Source organism: Hibiscus syriacus, unplaced genomic scaffold (genome assembly GCF_006381635.1).
Source record: "Hibiscus syriacus cultivar Baekdansim isolate YM2019G1 unplaced genomic scaffold, ASM638163v2 tig00110621_pilon, whole genome shotgun sequence".
NCBI lineage: Eukaryota > Viridiplantae > Streptophyta > Magnoliopsida > Malvales > Malvaceae > Hibiscus > Hibiscus syriacus.
In genome coordinates, this window is record NW_024062802.1 from 2,269,594 (window position 1) to 2,290,533 (window position 20,940).

The 20,940-nt window shown below is 36.9% G+C and overlaps 2 protein-coding genes and 1 pseudogene across 2 annotated transcripts; 2 read left to right on the top strand and 1 right to left on the bottom strand.

Annotated features, from left to right (window-relative positions):
* The first annotated feature begins 882 nt into the window (after positions 1–882).
* Positions 883–10,524, top strand: LOC120136089 (annotated as a pseudogene).
* A 922-nt stretch (positions 10,525–11,446) lies between these two features.
* LOC120136092 lies at positions 11,447–13,367 on the top strand. The gene is made up of 2 exons (XM_039152204.1): positions 11,447–11,543; positions 12,241–13,367. Exon 2 carries the CDS (start codon positions 12,289–12,291, stop codon positions 13,297–13,299), a length of 1,011 nt encoding a protein of 336 aa, XP_039008135.1. The 5' UTR covers positions 11,447–11,543; positions 12,241–12,288; the 3' UTR covers positions 13,300–13,367.
* Positions 13,368–13,748: 381 nt separating this feature from the next.
* On the bottom strand, positions 13,749–16,521 carry LOC120136093 (centrin-1-like). The gene is made up of 6 exons (XM_039152205.1): positions 16,028–16,521; positions 15,750–15,842; positions 15,534–15,650; positions 15,370–15,430; positions 14,774–14,898; positions 13,749–14,334 (listed from the first exon to the last, which is right to left on the bottom strand). Exons 1-6 carry the CDS (start codon positions 16,430–16,432, stop codon positions 14,266–14,268), a joined length of 870 nt encoding a protein of 289 aa, XP_039008136.1. The 5' UTR covers positions 16,433–16,521; the 3' UTR covers positions 13,749–14,265.
* Positions 16,522–20,940: the final 4,419 nt, after the last annotated feature.

Genomic DNA, 20,940 nt, shown 5'->3' on the forward strand with positions numbered 1-20,940 from the left:
GGATAGAGGCCGCAGAAATGAGAATGCTTCGATTGACATGTGGTAAGACTCTGTGGGATATGACGACAAACTCTGCTATTAGGATGTCCTTAGGGGTGGTGTCTGTTTCCGAAAAATTGAGGGAGGGAAGACTACGGTGGTTTGGGCACGTCCTTAGGCGACTACCGTCGGATGCGGTCAGGAGGGTAGAGTCGATTACAGTCGACGGTGCCAGAAGGAAAGGACGACCAAGGCAGAAGTGGGATGACTGCTTGAGATCTGATTTGATGGATTTAGGCCTTACCGAAGACATGACCTATGATAGGAAATTATGGAGGCTTAAGACTAGGGTAGTCGAGTAGTGTGGGTCACATCTATAGGGTGTATCATCTTTGTCTTCTTTTAAAGGCATTTGTAGTAATTTCCATGACTTTTACTTTTTATACTTTTCTGTTATTGGTATTTATGAAAGATTAGAACTGGGCTTGATATCGTTGTCTTCTGTGTATCATTCTCGTCATGTTTCCTCTGTATAAATTTAGCCGGGTCTTATGTTTCTGTCTATATGCAGAGATTCTTTCGCAGGGATTATTTTGCAGGGATTACTCCCCATTACAGAAGCACATATGGTATTAATGACTGCATATGAATACTGTTTAGCTATGTATTTATGTAATTATTTATACATGCATTGCATTTTATCTATATTTTTAATTTTCTGACTGCCGTAGGTCTTTCACGGAAGCTATTCTCAACCTGGCGTTGAGGGCAGCCTACTACCCTACCTCCCCCTTACCCCATACATATGAAAATTGAGTTTTGTTGTTGTTGTTGTTGTATTTTGCGGTGCTTTTAACCTTCGTAGCGTCAAATATCTCTCAAAAAGCATCTATCGCGTGTCTAATTTGTCTTCGCCATTTTTCTCTTTCTTCTTCTTCTGAAGCTCCTTTGTCTCTCTTGCGTCCCAAGAAAAATATAAACTGAAAATATAAAAAGGCAGCAAATAATGTCCCAATCAAACCCTAATTTCCCTCCCAAATCTCTGAGCAAATCGTTCATGGCTCAGAACCAAGTCATGGACTCACTCACTTCCCACATCTCTCTCTCCCAATCCCAATCCCAATCCCATTCCCTCTCCCACAATCCCAATCCCATTCCCTCTCCCACAATCCCAATCCCAATCCTAAACCTAACGTCAATCAAAGGTCTTCAATCCTCAAATGGTTCTCGTCTCTCACCGTCCATATGCGCCGATCTCACCTCACGACCGTCGATTTCATGTTCACCCAGCTCCTCATCCAAATGCTCGGCAAGCTTCGGTCGCGAGGCCACGGCTGCTTCATTATCCTTCCCGATCTTCCCTCACGCGATCCTCCCTTCCTCCCGGGTCTCTGTTATAAACAGTCACGCGGTCTCCTCTCTAGGGTTGCCCAGTCCGATGAGTCGGAATTGCGAGTTTTTGAGTCGGTTCGGTTGTTCGGATCCAGAGAAGGTGAGAAAATCGACGAGTGTTCGTGTTCTGTGAGTAGTCTCGATTCCATGACGGTTGCCGAAGAGTTGGTTGAAAATGTGGAACGGTTTGTTGAGACCATGGATGGAGTATCAAACGGTTTGTTTTTGAGAGGGGAAGAAACCGAATTGGTGTCGGATTGGACTGAACTAGAGTGGTTAAAATCAAAAGGGTATTACAGTATCGAGGCTTTTGTTGTAAATAGATTAGAGGTGGCGTTGAGGTTGGCGTGGTTGAATTGTAATAGTGGGAAGAGAAGAGGGGTGAAATTGAGAGAGAAGATGAAGGCTGCAGGGATAGCTGCAAATGTGTATTGGAGGAAGAAAGGATGCTTGGATTGGTGGGTCAATTTGGGTGATGCAACGAGGAAGAAAGTATTTAATACGGTTTTCGGGAAAGCTGCTAAATCCTTGGTATTATTTTGAAACTTTATTAACTCCATGTTAATGACGGGGTTATCCTATGCCATTGCCATTATTGTTAATGTTTGAAAATACTGTTTCAATTGAGTTCTACAGTAATTTGTGTTGGTTATGGAGAGAAGGTTTAAACATGGAGGGCTGCTTTAGGATAAATTAATATATGAGCTCATTGTGAGAGCCTTAGCTCGTAGCTTCATCTTTGGTTTCTCCCATTTCTATAGCTCCAATAAGTTATGGCTGGACTTGGATCTTTTTTAAGTTTAATATACTATATTACAACGCGTATGCTATGTTTAATGAAAGATTTACGAAATATGGATGACTTGTAGTTTTGAAAATTATTATCTGTTCGAATTTAGTGGAACATTTGTGGCTTAACATTTTAAATATTTGACATTCAGATTTTCGAGGTACTGACGGCAGCAGGTAGTGCCTCCGAGGATGAGATGTGGCTTTTTAACGCAGGAACAGTGGAGCGACCTTTGAGGTATACGAATTATGGTGAAAAACTGCTGGGAACCACCCTAAATCCCCTGGAGGATGCAGAATTTGGCATAACTATTACGGCAAATTCCCGTTCTGGAAAGCCTATTTCCCTAACAAATGTCTTCAGTAGTTTGTTTGTGCTTCAGGATATTATTACTGTCGTCCTATCATGTCATCGCCATTGTGATGTGGAAAAGGTGTTTTTTAGAACATTAGGCTCTGTAAGTTGTATCATTGATAGTATATTCATAAAACTGCGAGGATTTCTCATGGTTATTTCACTTGATTGCACAAAGCTTGAACTTCTCGGAGAAGGAAATTTTAACTCGTTGTCCGATAAATCCAAGGGTAGGCTCAGTGCATCTAGTCGTAAGAAAAAAGGGAAGTCCCGAAACACAAAAAATCAAAATCCTGTTCCGAAGAGAGAGGTAAATGACCTTCCACCAGAAAAACCATTTAAGGTACATTTTTTCCTTTATTGAACGTCCTTTAGATGGGATTTTGCTTTCATTTATATGCGTTGGGAAATTGTATTAATGGTTTGTAGTAATATGTCAGGATCTTGCATACGAATTGACTCATAATGAGAAAGCAGATTTGATGGAGTCCACCAAGATGAGTGATATACCTCATGATAAAGATGTAAACAGAAAGACCCTGTTACTCATGGAAATGCACAGTTTTTCATTCAGATTGTATTGTTAATTATTTAAGTTTTAAATACTGCCATAACTGGTACTCTTGTCTTCAGGTACATACCCAACCAGCTGTTCATGGAAATGGACGAGCTGCTGCAAGGAAGAGCCGGAAGGAAAAGAAGAAAAACAAACGTTCTTGCATCAATGATACAACTGAAGTAAAATCTTCCAAGAAGGCAGTCACCGGGCCTTCTTCATCATCATTTATTTCTCAAGATGAGGCAACAAATTCCAATGGCGTATTGGACAATTTAAGTATAGTACACAGTCTTCCAACTGATGCAATAAGTCATAGAAACAGTCTCGAACCAATTTTAAGTACTAGTGGACCAGATAAGCAGCTTTTCAGGGAGGATATTGCCATGCATGTGCAAGATCATGAGGTTGGTTCCTCTAATGGTTTCTGTCATATGGGTCCAGGGTATCAGCAGTGCCCGGAAGATATTATTGTGAATGAAATCATTCCTACCAGAGAAGAGGATTCAAATTGGAAGCGAGAATGTAATGTTTTGCCACCTATTGCCCCAAAGCCTGGCTGTGTTCCCATTGGAGAAGGTATCAATGAATCAAGTTCTCTTAGTGCAATTAAAATTCAGAAAAATGCTACTGCTTCTGATGTATCACTGAATACACTTGACATTAAAGAGGTGGTTCCTGTGATTCAGGTTAAAGAAAAAAAGTTTTATAATACTGCCACCTCGCCACAATGTCTCTCCTATGAGTGGCCTAGTGTAGCTCCATTTTATTTTCCTTCTATAAATTCACATGTCCCAGCAGCCACTGATAGACTGCACCTTGATGTTGGTCACAATTGACACAATCACATCCGCCAGCCTTTTTTGCCCACCATGCATCAGACAAGAAATCCTTCTATTGAAAGTGGGTGCAATCGAATCTTATCTCGTCCAATGTCAATGAGTTTAGATTGGCCCCCTATGGTTCGAAGTGCTTCTGGATTGGCTCCATCACTTACATTGCAATCATGACTCTGGATTTATCTCTAGGCGACGTACAGCTTTTCAGAAGAGTTTTGCTTCTCAAAATTTTCAGTTTAATATGATTGAGGATGATAGAAAGTATTCTGGGGATTTCTTTGACTTGCCAGATCCTGCAAATACACCTGAACTAGCTGATGAATGCGAGAACCACTATATATCAGAGGAAGAATTTGAGGTGCATGTTGTTTCCGGTATGGACTATAATCAATATTTTGGTGGGGGTGTGATGTACTGGAATACTTCTGATCTTCCAGGTACAGGTTTCTCTAGACCTCCTTCCCTTAGCTCCGATGATAGCTCATGGGCCTGGTGTGAAGCAGACATGAGTAGGGCTGTTGATGACATGGTTGCTTTCTCTTCATCTTATAGTACTAATGGTTTGACTTCACCAACTGCTACTCCATTTTGTTCACCTTTTGACCCTTTGGGTCCTGGACACCAGGCAGTTAGTTATGTTGTGCCAGGAAATGAAATGAGCAAAGTGCTGCATTCTGCATCAGCAATGCCGGATGCAGCAACTGAGGAGGAAGCTTCTGGAGCTTTGGCCAATTTATCCAGTGATGTTGAAGGGAAAACAGCAGATTCACTCCCTTACCCCATTTTGCGTCCTATAATTATTCCGAGCATGTCAAGGGAGAGATCAAAATTAGACTTTAAGTGTGGTCATGATCATAAAAGCCCACGTGTTGCTCCAAATAGGCGTGAGCAACCTTGGATAAGATGGCCCCCATCACCGGTGGTGCTTTGTGTTCCACGAGCTCCATGTCCGCCACAACCATCTCCTGTGAGCGATTCAAGGAAACTCAGGGGTTTCCCAACAGTTAGATCTGGTAGCTCTAGCCCAAGACATTGGGGTATGAGAGGTCTGTTTTATGATGGAACTAACTCAGAGGATGCATATGTTCGCATGGATGGTACTGAAGTTGTTTGGCCATCTTGGAGAAGTAAGAATCTTTCAGCCCATCCAATGATCCATCCTCTCCCTGGTGCTTTGCTGCAAGATCATTTGATTGCAATGTCTCAACTTGCTCGTGATCAAGAACATGTAAGTAGATCACCAGCATTATGTTATTCTAAGAGTTGTGGGTTGTGTGTTTAATTCTTGGAATTTTGTTTTTATTCTGCAGCCAGATGCATCATTTCCTCTACAACCACCTGAGTTACAGAGCTGCCCATCATGAAAGGCAGCTCTCTCTTCAATGCACAGTTTCCTTAATGATGAAATTGACTCCTTCTGGAAGCAGGCAAGCAGTTTAATGATCCCTAGAAAATGAATAGGAAAAAAGCAAATGACTGATCCAATTTCTTCCTGTTTTATTGTTTTTGTGATCTTGGATATTTTATTTTGTACAAGAATTTTCTAGTTTTCTGTTTTTTATTCTTTCTTTTCCCAGGCTTTGCAATGATACTGACTGTATGTTGATCATGTACAAGGTTGCAGCTGAGAATATGGCTCGTAAGCCATACATTAATTGGGCTGTTAAGCGGGTTAGGAGGTCTCTTCAAGTCCTATGGCCTAGATCAAGGACAAATGTCTTTGGTTCAAATGCAACTGGATTAGCTCTTCCATCCAGTGATGTGGACCTTGTGGTTTGTCTTCCTCCAGTGAGGAATCTGGTGAGTGCTTCAGCCTTGTATTTTTCTGTTGATCACGTGCTTATACCCTTTGGCAAGAAACTCAACTGCAGACAATTTTAGGAACCTATCAAAGAAGCAGGGATCTTGGAAGGACGTAACGGTATTAAAGAAACTTGTCTTCAGGTAGGAGTAACTGTAATTGGTTGAACTTTAGGATGAATTTTCTGTTTCATTTTCATGATATCTCAACTTAGTCGGAACTGCTTTGCAATCACATAGAAATCAAAATATCTGGTAAATGCTGTGTTATGAAAATGTTAAATATTTGTTTCTCTTTCTCCATTTTCTGAGTGAAGGCATTGAATCATCTGCTATGGTAAATGTGGTATACTTACCAAGTTGTAGACAATGATACAGGAATTCTTAATTTGTTGTATACTTGTATAGTACTATCTTCCTGTTACTTATTATGGTTTTTATTCTTCCTGATTTTTTTCCTGGCATCATTTGTTTTCCCCTTATTCCTCTCTATATGATGTATATCTTGCAATAACCCCCCTGTAGTTATATGTAGCTATTGATATACTGCTGTATGGCTTTCTAGAATCTTGTGTCCATATCTTTGTTTCCCCCTGCAGTACTTCTGTGAAAATTGTTGTCATTATCTGATATTTTTACGTAACACTATGGAAGGTTGACACTGTTATATTTATTCTCCAGCATGCTGCCCGGTATCTTGCCAATCAAGAGTGGGTAAAGAATGATTCTCTGAAGACTGTGGAAAATACAGCTGTAATGCCTCGTGCCCTTGCCTTGTTGGATCTCTCTACGGTTTTCTGTACTTCTTTCTTTCCATCTCTTTTCTCATAGTGCTGTCTTTCTGGCATCCAGATTCCTATTATCATGCTTGTGATGGAAGTTCCTGATGACATAATTTCTGCGGCCTCTAATGTGCAATCACCTACAGATGAGCAAAGAGATATAACTGTTGAACATGGTGACCATACTCATTCTGATACTGTTGCCTTAGAAGACTTTGCTTCACCTAAGTGGTCGCAAATAGGTGATGGTAATATGAAGGGTGTCAAATCAGTTCGTCTAGACATCAGTTTCAAGACGCCCTCGCATACAGTACTCCAAACTACTGAACTGGTAAAATGAATATAACTTAACCAATAAACACTGGTTGTTTGGATTGTGTCTGAAATTTGAACCCATGACATATGCTTCCACTGCTAATTGTAGGTTCTTTCCTGGAAATTTCAGGAGAATATTTGTTTTAGTTTTGCCTGATTAAAGATGTTACTGGCTAGGAGGATTATATTTGTCCTTGTTGGATTTCAGAGTTATATTATCAAGTAACCACCAGTGACGTTATGAGCTTTAGTAGTTTTTTACTCTGATACTTTCCTAGTAAAGTTCTGAAAGCTTTAGGATATGTTCTATGTAGGAATGAGATGAATGTTTCTAGGTATTTAGGGTATTCATTCCTTTTCTCTCTAGATTTGTTTTGGGCATTTCCTGTGATTCAGAGTCTCAACAGACAATTCCACAATGCTACATATAGATTTGAGTGTTTTGCACTGTTACTGTTTTGTAATTATTGATACATTTGTAGTTTTTCTTTGCAGGTGAAGGAGCTGACCGAGCAATTTCCAGCTGCTACACCTCTTGCTTTGGTACTAAAACAGTTCTTAGCAGATCGTAGCCTGGATCAGTCTTACTCTGGTGGCTTAAGTTCATATTGTCTGGTGAGTAACCTTTGGTTGTAGAAGTGAACTGAGATATCATTTCTATCTAATTTATAGTTGACATTTTTCTGTTTATATTTACTCCCTTATTATTTCCTACATCTTGTAGGTGTTACTTATTATACGTTTCCTACAGCATGAACATCACCTTGGACGGCCTATCAACCAAGTAACTTAGTACTTTAAGTTTTTTATATGGTTGTCTTTTCTTAGCTGGTGTTTTTTTTAGTACACATTTCTGTGTGCTGGAGTGAACTGTTACTTTCTCCATTTCTATTGATAGGATTGTAATATCACTATTTAATGGGCCTTTGTAGTGATAGAAATTGTTCCTTGATTCCACAATTATATATTGAATGATAATCATCTGATGCAACCTTTAGAACTGTTTTCAAGTGTTTTAATCTGGAGGTGGGGGCTGAAAATGCAATTGCACTTGATGAAAGTTTAATTTGAGAGCTTAAAGTATGCCAATGCTTGACCAGTATATTTATTTGTAAAAAATTGCCATCAATTTGACGAACAAAGTTCGGGGGTCGAACTGAAAGACCCTGTTGGAAGTTTAGATAATTGAAGTACAGTTTTTGATTTTACGAGGAGAATATTGATCGTTGATATTCAATGATATGAAAATTTTAATGTTCTCTTTTAAATCTCAGTTTGTTTATCTTCTCTTTCGTGCTGATGGAAGTGACAAGTATTTTTGATAACTTTAATTCAATATCCCTTGTAGAACTTCGGAAGCCTTCTTATGGATTTTCTTTACTTCTTTGGGTGAGTCAAAAGCTTTAAATGATTTTATTTGTGGTAGTTGAAGACAGTTTCCTAACTGGTGTTTACTGTAAAATTTTTATAAAAATTAATGATTTATTGTTTCAATATCTGATGGCACAGGAATGTGTTTGATCCCCGGCAAATACGTATTTCTGTACAGGGGAGTGGAGTATATATAACCAGAGAAAGGGGTCATAGGTAATAGCAATGTTCTCTTTTGCTGGGAACTATGTATAACATGGTTGCTTCTGGATATCTTAACCTTCTTTTGACCCCTGATGATTTGATTTTTCTGTTATAGCATTGATCCTATACACATTGATGATCCTCTTTTTCCAACAAATAATATGGGGAGAAATTGCTTCCGGATACATCAGTGTATCAAGGTTAGTGATTTTCTTATTAGCTGTTGACAGGGAACTTCTGTGGCATGATAGGGTGTCTTTACGTTTACTATTGACACACTGTATAATTTGCTTTAGCTTCTAAGTGTTGACACACTGTTCATAATGTTGAATTGTTTTTTTCAAGGATTTCTTTAATTAAATGCTTCTTTGAAGGAGGAGAAAGGCAAATTATACTTATTTATCCTGCTTGGTAACAAAGAATCAGTGAATTGCTGTGTGGTTATCTTTGCAATTATGGCTAAGATTACCTTTTTGAAACTAGTAGTAAGATTGTCAGAGATTTTGGGAAGAGATTTGACACATATAGCAAGTAAAAGCTTCGCTTACATTGCTAAGCCTTATCTCTGTGAGCTTAATCTTTCTGGTAGCACTAATATGCAACTGTTTTTGAGTATAGGATGCAAGAACTGTGAAGGTGCTTATTGGAAATGCATTCATGTGATCACTGACATTTCTACGTATGTCTTGTATAAATAATATTTTGTAATGCAGGCATTCTCAGAAGCCTATTCTATTTTGGAGGATGAGCTTAGCTGCCTATCAAGTAACACCGATTCATCTTGTAACCCACCATGTAGACTGCTTCAAAAAATCATCCCAAGTATCACTTTATCATAGTGGCTTAGTTTGAGGAATCTTCACTTAAAGGTATTCATTTACCCAATGATATTATTGCTTAGTTAGAAAGATTAAATTTAGGATTGTCAGAAATATTCTTATGGTGACATTATTGATATAAAGCTGAAGTCCTCACCCCAATGGGAGCATTGGGTCTTGATTATTTACCGAAACTCCCTTGGGAATATGCTCCATGTTGACCATTTTTCTGTTATGCCAACCCATAGCTTGGCTCAGAGGTATGGAAATGTTTCATGGAGAATTTTATTTTGATTTCTGATCTTTTTTCCTTTGTATTAGTTATTTTGACTTCTAACAATTCTAGATTCTTTAAGTAGTTTGTGGTGTTTGTGGCCAGATATTAAGCCTCAATCAACTTCTGGTGTGATGCACAGCCAATCTTGCAATTGATCCTTCCAAGTAAAAGATGCTCCGGTTGAGTTCAATATTGATTGTGCTACTTTTTGATTTGAAGTAAAACTGAACGGGTGAATATGTAAGTAGTCACAATTCTTTTATATACCTTCTACAAAAAAAAAAGAAAAAAAAGAGATGGTGAAAATCTAAATCTGATGGTACATCATGCGGTCAATTTTGAAATTTATGGTTTTGGTGGCAATTCTAAGTTCAATTCTAGTATCACTCTGTTGTATTATTTGGTGCTCAGTTTTATTTTTTTATCTAATAATTGTAAAATTGTGTTATTTTTGCTTTTGTATTTCAGGATGTTAAACGGAATGTTGTGTGAAGTTACTTTGGAGCTGAGTTGACTGTGGTGCCATTGGCCACAGTTAGCATCTGAACTACGGCCTGCAAAGTGAACAAAACCTTGTTCATTCTATCAGGTGCTGTTATGGGTACGAAGGTACTCAGTCTGGCAGGCTATTTTCTTCATGAAATGAATCTTTGAAGATACGGATATTGACATGGTGAAGCCACCTATAAGAGACTGGTTACCAACAATGAATGACCCTCCCAGAAAAATTAGCAGAGCGCAACGACTAGAAGCAACAGAACTGATGCAAGAGCCTCAGAGAATTGACTAATGGCATTAACAATGAGATGGGAAATTGTGCGAGTTGTGTTGTCAGCCGAGACTGATTGGTGGCAATCGACAAAGAAGGCCAGCATAAAGCAATATTTAGCAGGTCCAGAAACGGAGTCTGGTGGTGGTGAGCTCTGGCAGTGTGCCAGTTTAGTAGGAATGTGCGCTGTATGACGGGGAGGCTCATATTCAGCGGTTTAGTAGGAATTTTTGGCCCAGAGATTGCAAATGGGCAGTCCTGGACTCTTGGTCTGCATATTGGTTTTCAAGGCAACCTAGATTGACTTTTTTTTTTTAAAGTTTTAAAGGTTGCAAATACTAAAATAATGAATTTTTCATTAAACCTAACACTTGAATAAGTATTTTCTCTTAAGTAAGTTCTTGAAATACCTTTAAAGACAAGTCTTTTAATGTATATTTATGGTAATAGCAGACATTGTAAGGAATCAGAATCATTCCCTATTCTCTCTTTGCTTATTTTACCTTGACATCCTTTTACTCGTATTTGTCACAGCCCCCACCGATCCAAACAGCGCGGCATCCTAGGAGGAGCCATATCTCACTTATCGTTGCAATTCTCCACCTTGATTGACCCATTATCTCTTGTAAAGCATTTCCCATTGAGCCTTGATCTAAGGGTGTTTTTGCATGAATGGCTTTTAATACAATGACCAACGACTATGCTTAGGAATACTCTCATCTCAACGACTCTTATTATACCTTTTCTAACTCTTCACTTCACGCCAATCATAGCTCTTCGATATTCTTACTCATTTGCTATTAAAACTAATTCATCCACCCTTTCTCCTCCTTCATTACCATTCTTTTTTACAATACCAGGGACTCCATCATCATCCGATTCTAAGGATATGTCACTACTCCGTCTAACACTTACTATCAGTGTCATAATAATATTTTAATTGAATGATATGTTTGTAATTTTTTAGAAAAAAACTGACATGTTTGTTACTAAACACATAATTGAGTGACCTTGAGTGTATTTTACCCTTACGTAAATTTGGACCCGTTGATTCTTTGCTTAAAATCCAACCCAACTCAAAGAGACAAAAGTCTGGTCAGGCCTGGTGTCCATGGTAGCCCGTGTTACATTACAAACCAACGCCCGGCCTCACATCCAATCTGTTCTGATTCAGATTCCTTTGCCCGTCCACCTTCCTAAATATCAACAAGTGTTTGATTAGAGGCGACTTTACAAGAGTTTTCCTTGTCGGGTTTGTCCCCATTTCAGCAAAGCAATATCTTTCCCTGGAAACAAGGTAAATCAGGATTAAATTGTACTAACTAAATGAGCTTTAATACTTACCAGTTGTCAACCCTAATATGTAAATTTTGGGTTTTTATTCAACTCATTATCTATTATATCACTTTGCATGCTGAATTCTGGATTTAACTTTGTGATGTAAGTGTGGTTTGTTTTATTCGGTGATATGGGTGCTTTTTTGGTTTAACTCTTGAATTTGAAGTACTTTCTTATTGGTGTTTATGAAATCTGTGGAGGGCCCAATTTTAAAATTGTTCATAAAAAAAGAATGAATGAATTGTTTGTAGGTTTTCGGTAAGTTTAGTTACATTTCGATATGCTGCTGGGTTTGAGCTTTGAGTTTGCTGAGAAGATATTGCTTTGCTATACTTGTAATTAGCTTTTAGATGTTACAAAGAGCTTCTTCAGTGTATATGTCGACACTTCGACCGAAGTTTGTGTCTAATTAGTGTGATTTCTATAATTACTTGAACGTTTAAGACATGTTTTGCTGCACTTTCATTGGCATAAATCTTTGTATTTGCGTGAACATAGAAATTTTGGAATACTCTGGGAGTAGTTAGGGCAAACCATGAATTTGCTGAAAATATCTGAATCTACAATAAGAATTTTAGTGGGAAACAAATAATCCCATGCTGTTAAATTGTTCGTCCTCAAGTTTTTCTACTAACAATCATATATATCTGTTTCAGAGAAATGAAAATTGTGTCATCCTGTCAAGGTTGCTGAAGATATCTGTTATGAACCTAGGAATGGCTTCTCTAGCTGAAGCTCCTTCTACCAGCTTCATCACTAAAATTCCTCAGGTTCGTTCCAAATGCTCACTATTGTTAAAAGCTTCAAACATGCCTTATAGGCTCCCCTTCCGTCATATCCACTTCAGACGACCCCCTGTTTGCTGTACGAAGTTTCCTCAGTGGGAACCTTCACCTATCACATACGCTCTAACTGAGAATTCTGGTGAAAACTTCTTGGATAAATCATCTGAATTATTTGAAACTCTGCGTCCTGAAAGCAATGACGAGGCTTTAGTGACTAAAGCTAAAGATCTCACAGATACGGTCAATCAGTCTGTTGCACAGTTTCAGTTTCTTAAATGGCCATTGTGGCTGCTCGGGCCTTCTCTTCTCCTCGGCACAGGCATGGTACCAACTCTGTGGTTGCCAATATCCACCATATTCATTGGCCCAAATGTGGTAAGCCTTCTTTCCTTGATTGGACTTGATTGCATCTTCAATCTGGGTTGCGTCCTTTTTCTCCTTATGGCAGATTATTGTGCCAAGTCAATGAACATGACACAAGCTTCCAAGAGCAAACCTCCCTTGAGTTACCAGTTCTGGAATTTGGTTGCGACTTTGACCGGACTCGCGATCCCCTTAATGATACTATTTGGATCCCATAAGGGCTACCTCCAACCACAGCTACCTTTCATCCCATATGCAGTTCTATTGGGTCCCTACATTCTGCTTCTAGCAGTACAAATGTTGACCGAGATGTTGACATGGCATTGGGAGTCACCGGTCTGGTTGGTGACCCCAGTTGTGTACGAGGCTTACCGTGTGCTGCAGCTAATGAGGGGGTTGAAACTTGGGGTTGAACTCAGTGCACCGGCATGGATGATGCACACTATCAGGGGCTTGGTCTGTTGGTGGGTACTGATTCTTGGTGTGCAACTCATGAGGGTTGCTTGGTTTGCTGGTTTTACAACTCGAGCTCAGCGACAACAGTCTTCTGCTTCTGCTGATGCTTGATACTAATAGCCACTGGTGTCTGAAACTGAAATAAGTCATATAGCTTGATATATCAAATAACATGTATACATTTTGTTTGTTGTACATCATTAAGCAGTTAGTTAACATACATGTAAGAAATGTTGTTTCAAATGATTTGAAATTCGGTTTTACGTGGATTTAATGATGCCTCAGTGCTTGTATTTTGAACTTTTATAATTTTGTCCCGTGGTTGATTTAATTTAAAATCAGGTTCAAATGGTAACGTTGTTAATGGACTTAAAAAATTGAAATTCAAATGTCTCATTCAACTAAAAGTGTTTCCAATTGGACTTTAATTTAAGCCAGACAGCATTGGGAGACTATCCTTAAAATTAAAAGTAGAAAGGCTAAAATTTAAAAGTCTGAAGAGTATAGTGACCAGACTGACATAAATAAACCTTTTACATCAGATAAACTTTCAGATTAAAGAAGTGTTTGTGAGTGCATTTTACTCTAAAGTCCATCGCCCAGGCCTCTTCCCTTGCTTGAGAAGGACCGGAGGAAGGCTCATCCCCTAGGGCTTCTGTTCCGGACAATGATAACCTGAATGCTGCAGAGTGCAGACTGTGCGAGTATTCAATACATTGTGTTTGATGAACTTAAAAGACTGATGCTTCACTGTGGCAATACTTCTATTTGCAGGCAAAGTCTCTCATTTGGAAGCTAACTGACGAGAAAAACTCTGCCATTCAGCAAAATAACAAGCTGCAGCAAGAACTAGTAAGTTGGTATTTATCGAGGTTTATGGATGGCTTGGAATGAAATGGGATTTTAAAAAGGAATGATAGAAGAGGATGCTGATATTAATTTGATTTGCAGGAACTCTTGAGACGTGAAGCCAAAAGAGATAACAGTGGTATTCCGTTAACGTATGCACTCCCTGTTGGCTCGGTTGGCATCATTTTGGGGGTACATCTTATAACTATATAAAAGCTTGAATCCGGTTTACGAATTTTCAGGTGTTTTTAACATGTTGCATCTGCTGACAATCTTCCGGAAATCATCCAGATTTAGCTGCAGCACAACCAGTGAGAAAGGTAAGTAAATTCTTTAAACTCGGATACATTCTGAAGTCATGCATTGGCTAGTAGGTTGCCCATCCATGACATGCTTAAGAATATAGTAATGATTATGGTTCAAAAGAAAATTGTTGAAAGGCCAACATCTGGGGATAACTCTAGGATGAAAATACAAGAATCTAAACAGCTACTCATGCCAAGTATATGCTAACACTGACAAAGATGATTAATGCTATTAAAATATATTGATTCTGGCTAGGCTAGCATAGGAATGAATTTTACCTCTATGTTTTTCTTTTATTCACATAATACATATCAAAAGAAGGTGAACTACAAACAAAGAATGGCTCATTGACTTTCTGTTATATATCAGTTGTTTAAATATTTTTATCTATTGGGGAAAAAAAGACTACTAACTAAAAGAATGTACTGACCCTCCCATCGCCATCGGTGTCAAAGCAATGGATCATGTCAGTCAACTCCTTATCTGTCCACATAAAATCATGGGCGATAGCTACTCTTCGTAAATCTCTCATAGAAATGCTTCCTTTTCCAGGTTCTGATAGCCAACAATGCTTTTAATCATTGACTGAAAACATATTCAAGAATTGAGAGAATACCAATAACAAAACTAATATTATACACAGATGATGCGTTCAGCATTGGATTTCTGATTCTTATTCGACTGAGAGGATACATGCAATATAAGTAAACGGACCAAAATCCTACTAAGCTAACCACCCCAATTTCTTCTAGGGTGCAATGATGATGTTAAATAATACGTGTTCCTGAGATATAACAGATTCTTGATGATTTGAGGAACTACTTTCATCAGCAAAATGAGGACACGAAGAACAGCTTATAGCATCTCAAATGAGATTCTTCTCGCCAATACAACTTTAGATATGCAAGAGCAATGCTAATGCAAAACCCACATGGTTCATAGTTTTTAAGCTTTCTAATAGTAATAATCTTACTTTGTTGACAGTGTACACCTTCATAAGAAAGAGAGAGTAGAATCAGAAATTACCATCGAACTGAAAGAAGTGCACGACCATTTCATCCTCTGTCATCTGCGTGCGACTGGTGAACTGTGATCCACATATGAAACCAAGTGAATACAAATTGAGAGGAAGGGGAAGCAAATAGTGCAATCCTTGAAATCCACACACACTAATATGGAGCAGAACAAACCGATTTTTTCCTCTTCGATCGAGCATTCCCCTTTCTTTCAGTGGAAGTAGCATCTTGCACATCTGTAGGTACAGCACCTAAAACTTCTCCAGAATCTTTCAGGGACAGAGCAACTGCCTGAAAATGACTCCCAAAACGTTTAGCCTCGCAATAAAACCGGACATTTATAATAATGGAAGATACTCTCTACTAAACACATTAGTCATTGAAACTGACCTTCATTAATTCATTATCATTATCAACATAATCCGAACTATTCAATTGTTTTTTAACATCAGCTTTCTTAGGTTTTGAGCCTTTATTTTTCACCTGGAAAAGGAGAAAATCAAAGAAGCATAAGCCAAGCTGTAAGGCGAGGTCCAAGAAGTATAGCCTTTATACACAATAAAGCAATCAACTTTATCATCTTATTTCATAAAAAAAAAATCGAGCACCGAAGAAGTCTTGGAAAAATATCCCTTTTAGGAACGAATCGTTTCTGTGAATTATTTTACCTTGTTTTTACGAGACTGAAACCGAGGAGTTTTTCTACCCAGAAATTCCACATTATCATAATCATTTTCGTCGTCATCGTCGTCTTTGTCATCCTCCTCATCATTGGGCCTGTAATCTTCATCGTCATCGATGACCTTGTGTTTCCCTTTAATCTTAATCGAAGTCGGACTTGAATTTGGCGACGAACCCATCAAAGAAGAAGCAATTTTGGTGAGGCCCAAAGCCTCCATTCTGGCTCTGTTCTCTGCAATTCTCGATAACCTCAGCTTCTCGTATTCGGATATACCTTGCTGGTCTTGCTCGAGGATTACTTCATCATCATCTTCTTTTTCTTCGCTTAACTTCTCCTCACTTTGACTTTCACTTTCTTCTGATACAGAATTAGAGACATGGCGTCTCTGCATTGCGTCTTCTAATTTCCGATAGATTTCTTGCGCGACTTTGTTGAAGAACGGGAACAAGTTTTCGTTCGCAAATGTTTCCTTCCTTCCCTTTGCCTTTCGCACCTCCGCCTGTTTTATAAATAGGGCTGTAAATGAATGGGCTTTGATCTAAATATTCATTTTAATTTTTTTCCGACAAATATTTAATAATGTTGATTTCAATAAATTCTGTAAAAAAAATAAATTTTAGAAGAATACAAAATAATAAAATACGAACATTTTAATATTAATATTATCAAAATAGAACGATCAGTTTTAATTATGATCAGAAAAGTATAATACTAAAAATAAAGTTATTTAAAAATTTATTAATAAAATTAATATTTTAGAAGTTTTATATCTTAGACGATGTTATTTTGGATATCAATATAACATATTTAAGTTATAATCAAAATTAAATATTATTTAATTTAACAACTTTGTTTATGTCAACACAGTGATTAAAAAAACTGTTCACGTTATCGTGTTGTTAAAATTAAACAGTCTAATGGCATATTTTATATTTAAATTAAAATTAAAATTTAATATTATAATCGGAAAAAAAGTAAAAGTTTAACGTTATAAAAGATTAACGAACGTCATATTGTAGTATATTTTAAATATGCAGGCCAACTTATAAACGTGTATGTGTACATCATCATTGTATCTATTGCAATAAAAAGTAACTTTCTTAAATTTTGCTAGTTTGGATCTAAGTCGTCTATATTGAAGGTATACACCTTTATAATTGGATAAATTATTTATTTGATAACCTACCTATTACTTAGTTTTTGTTTTAATCACCTAGTTATTATTTTTTTTCAAAATCACATCTAACATTAAGTTTTAGTTTTGTTTTGTTTTGTTTTGGTCATCTATCCTTAAATTATTAAGAGTCATTTTTTATTATTCTTAAAGCTGATATAGCATTACCTTATGTTGACATGTCAGCATCATGTTAATTTTTTAATGATCGGTGACCAAAATAGAATCAAAATGTTAAGTTAGGCATGATTTAAAAAATAATAATGCTAATAGTTAGTGATCAAATTGTAAAACTTCAGAATTTGATGATTAAAATAAAATAGTTGAATAGTTCAAGGATTTATTTGAAGATATTTTATGAATTATTGTAGTAATTATTAAATGAAGTAAAGGGCAAAATGATCATTTGACATGAAAGATTTTTATTTCCTTGTATAAGATAAGGAAGGGAGAAGATTTCTCCAGAAATTTTTTCTTCTTCTTCTTCCTCAAACGTGAGCTACCAAAGGCAAAGGTGAGTTTCTTTGTTAGCTGATTATTTGTTGATTTAAAGAGTGAGTTTTGATCCTTAGGTGATACTTAAGCTTAAGGAAAGCTTTAGTTGTCTTACAATCAAAAGATGAAAAGTTATAAGAGATTAAAGAGAAGGGGTGTTTAAATGAATTTCTGGAAAAGAGTTGATAAGTTGAATTCGAAACTGAATTTGACTTGTTATCAACCTAATTAAGATATATGAAGTGTTAGAACTGGAATTAGAACATGTTGCAAAGTTGGTGTAATTCTGGAATTTTATATGGATGATAGGATTTTGAGGTTTAAGAGGTGATAAATGAGTAGTAATGGATATAAGTATATGGATGTGAGTTAGGAATATGTAAGGGGATGAATATGAAGTTTTTGAGCTAAGTTGAGTAATTTTGGTGTATAAAATGTGAATTATGGGCTGGTGTGTATCGGTACATATTCAACATGTACCGATACATCAAGGGTAAATTTCCAGAAAATAGTCAGAGTGTATCGATACACTTCCTGTGTATCGATACACCCCTTTAAATGAAAACTTCGAATGTAATTTGTGTATTGATACATAGGTAGTGTAACGATACACTCGTTAAGGAATGTACCGATACTTACCTTAAATAAGAATGAAAATAACCTTTCTTTTAGTTTAAGGAATGAAAGGTTAGAGTATACTAATTAAAATATTGATATGTATCAATGTATTATTATGTAGATATAGAACGTAATCCCGTTCCGGAACAATCGAAGAATTAGGATTGAATCAACGCAAGCAAGGTCAAGATGAGTGCATAATATAAGGATAATCTAATGGAAATAAGACTTGCGATGAGTCTATTTCCTAGGTCAATTTCATAGTATAATAATTATGAACATGCATACATTACAGTCTTGATTAAATATACATAAGTCATATAGGTTTATATATGATTTGATACATGTTATATAACTCATGTTATATGATATAAGATGGATGGTTATACGCACATGTGAATGTGATTGAAGAAAAGACATATGTGATCACAAAGGAAATGGCATGAGTACATGTTTATATGAAAAATAATATTAATGCGCCATGTTATGTAATATGAGAGCTCTAGGTATAGTTGGCATGCCAAGAGTTGAGGGTTTTATAGGTCATTCGGGACATATTCACAGGTCCTTCGGGACAAAATTTCATATGCCACTCAATGGGACTTATACGAGCTGTGGTGACAGCAGATGTGTACAACCTCTATGTACTCGAATACCTTATGTTCTCAGTATATAAATGGGCCTATAAATCATATGAAAAATGTGTATTGCCTTATATGTTATAGTATTAGTGTTGTATATATATTGAATCATAGGAAATGATATGGAATTATGATTACTATGTTGCATGTTCATATTCATAAGGAATTCATTATCATTATAAGTTTATGCCTCACTAAGTCTATGACTTAGCGCGTAAGTGATTTACACGTAAGTACAGAAAAGCAAGAATATCGATCTTAAGAGCAGCAAAACAACATATCATCATTTGAAGATCAGATCAGAAGAACCTTACACAGTATGTCTGTTTATGTAATATATGTGTTGGCATATAAATATAGTTGTTTAGTATGTATGCTTTGATCAACTTTAGTAATGTTTTAAACATATATATATGTAAATGGTAACTCTATGGTGATGAAAGTATTAAATTTTATGAGTTTTTATAAGTGGACGAAATTACTGTAGCAAGGGTATCAGTACACTGTAGCAGGTATCGATACCCTTGTAGAATTCTAGAAAATTTTAGCATTCGGTACTGTTCGCGGTACTGTTTATTACTGTTCATAGTATTGTTCATATTGTCTAGTACTATTCATAAAAATGTTTCTTTCCTTAAAATTGTTATAACGAACATATTTCAACGGTATATTATCATATTTTCTTAATATAAGTTCAAACGTTTTATATTTAGTAAGAATATTGTTTTAAAAAGTCAATGTGACATCTCGGACTCGTATTCGGGTCGGGTACGAGTTGGGATGTTACAAATAATTTGGTGAACAAAACATATAGTTTACCCTTTATAATTTGATTTACATAGTTAGTTATGCTTACATCGTATTTGATTCACGTAGTTAATTATGCGACCAAATAGATAGTTTACCCTTGTTAATTTGATTGACGTATTTAGTTATGCTTACATCGTATTTGAAGTGCCTAAATTAACAAATATGCTAACATAAAGGCTTGATTGATACAATACTAATACTTTAAAAATGAAATTAGAATGATTTTAAACGCCCGGAACCCAACTTAGAATCTGTGCAACAGTTTAGGATGTATAGCACAATTAATCCTTTATTTTTCAAAGAACTTGGAAGATACGTAAGTCAATCAAGTAAATTAAACAAATGGGGTAGATCCTTGAGGAAGGGGTTAGGCTCGAACGTTCACTATAAATGATGGAGAATAAAAGCCTTGGAACTGCATAATCAGCTTGCTCCTAAACTTGTGGGTTCAGTGAAAGTGAAGAAAGCCGATCAACCATAAAAATGAGTACGAAGAGAGGTACAACGTTTCTATTGGGGGTGATGTTCGGGGCGTTTGTAACCGGAGGATTCCAACGCCGCCAGAATCTTAAGGAAACCAGTGGAGGCAACTGGCGATGTCGTCGGAGCAAAGCAACTGAAAAGGAACCCGGTGAGGCCAACCCAGGACCGGAAGTGGAGCAGCAAACTAAACAGGTTGTTGTCACATCGTGAATGAAGAAATGGGTGTTGTTTTGGTTCGTATATGGTGATCTTATGTTCGAAAAGAGTATATGTACGGTCGTGCCTTGTGCCTGATATGTCTGTTTTAGTTTTACACTCCTTTTCTGTCTACTTCTAAGATCATTCAGTACAGGATTAGGTTTCAAATAATTTAAGCCATCTTCATATTTAACCTAAGGATTAATATGCCATTTCTTATCAAAATTTGACTTCAAATATCAATTTACAGAAACCAAATTTACATATACATACTAATTTTTAAATTATGAAGTGAAATTTAAGTACCAAATAACATGAAATTTCTTACCAAAGAGCAAGTCAAGTCTACACTAAAATCTCAGGGTCAAACCAACCAACCAACCTCACCACCCAATTACTTAAAGCTCCAAAGTCAACCAACCAACCAACCCATACACCATTGCACACAAGGCAAACCCTTCAAGTTTGTCCTTGTTTAAA

Coding starts and splice junctions, on each gene's coding strand:
- LOC120136092 (XM_039152204.1), top strand. CDS start 12,289: ATGAACCTAGGAATGGCTTCTCTAGCTGAAGCTCCTTCTACCAGCTTC.
- LOC120136093 (XM_039152205.1), bottom strand. CDS start 16,432: ATGCAGAGACGCCATGTCTCTAATTCTGTATCAGAAGAAAGTGAAAGT. Junction 15,651..15,749: donor ATGATAATGAATTAATGAAG/GTCAGTTTCAAT, acceptor AGTCATTTTCAG/GCAGTTGCTCTGTCCCTGAA. Junction 14,899..15,369: donor GCACTTCTTTCAGTTCGATG/GTAATTTCTGAT, acceptor GTTGGCTATCAG/AACCTGGAAAAGGAAGCATT.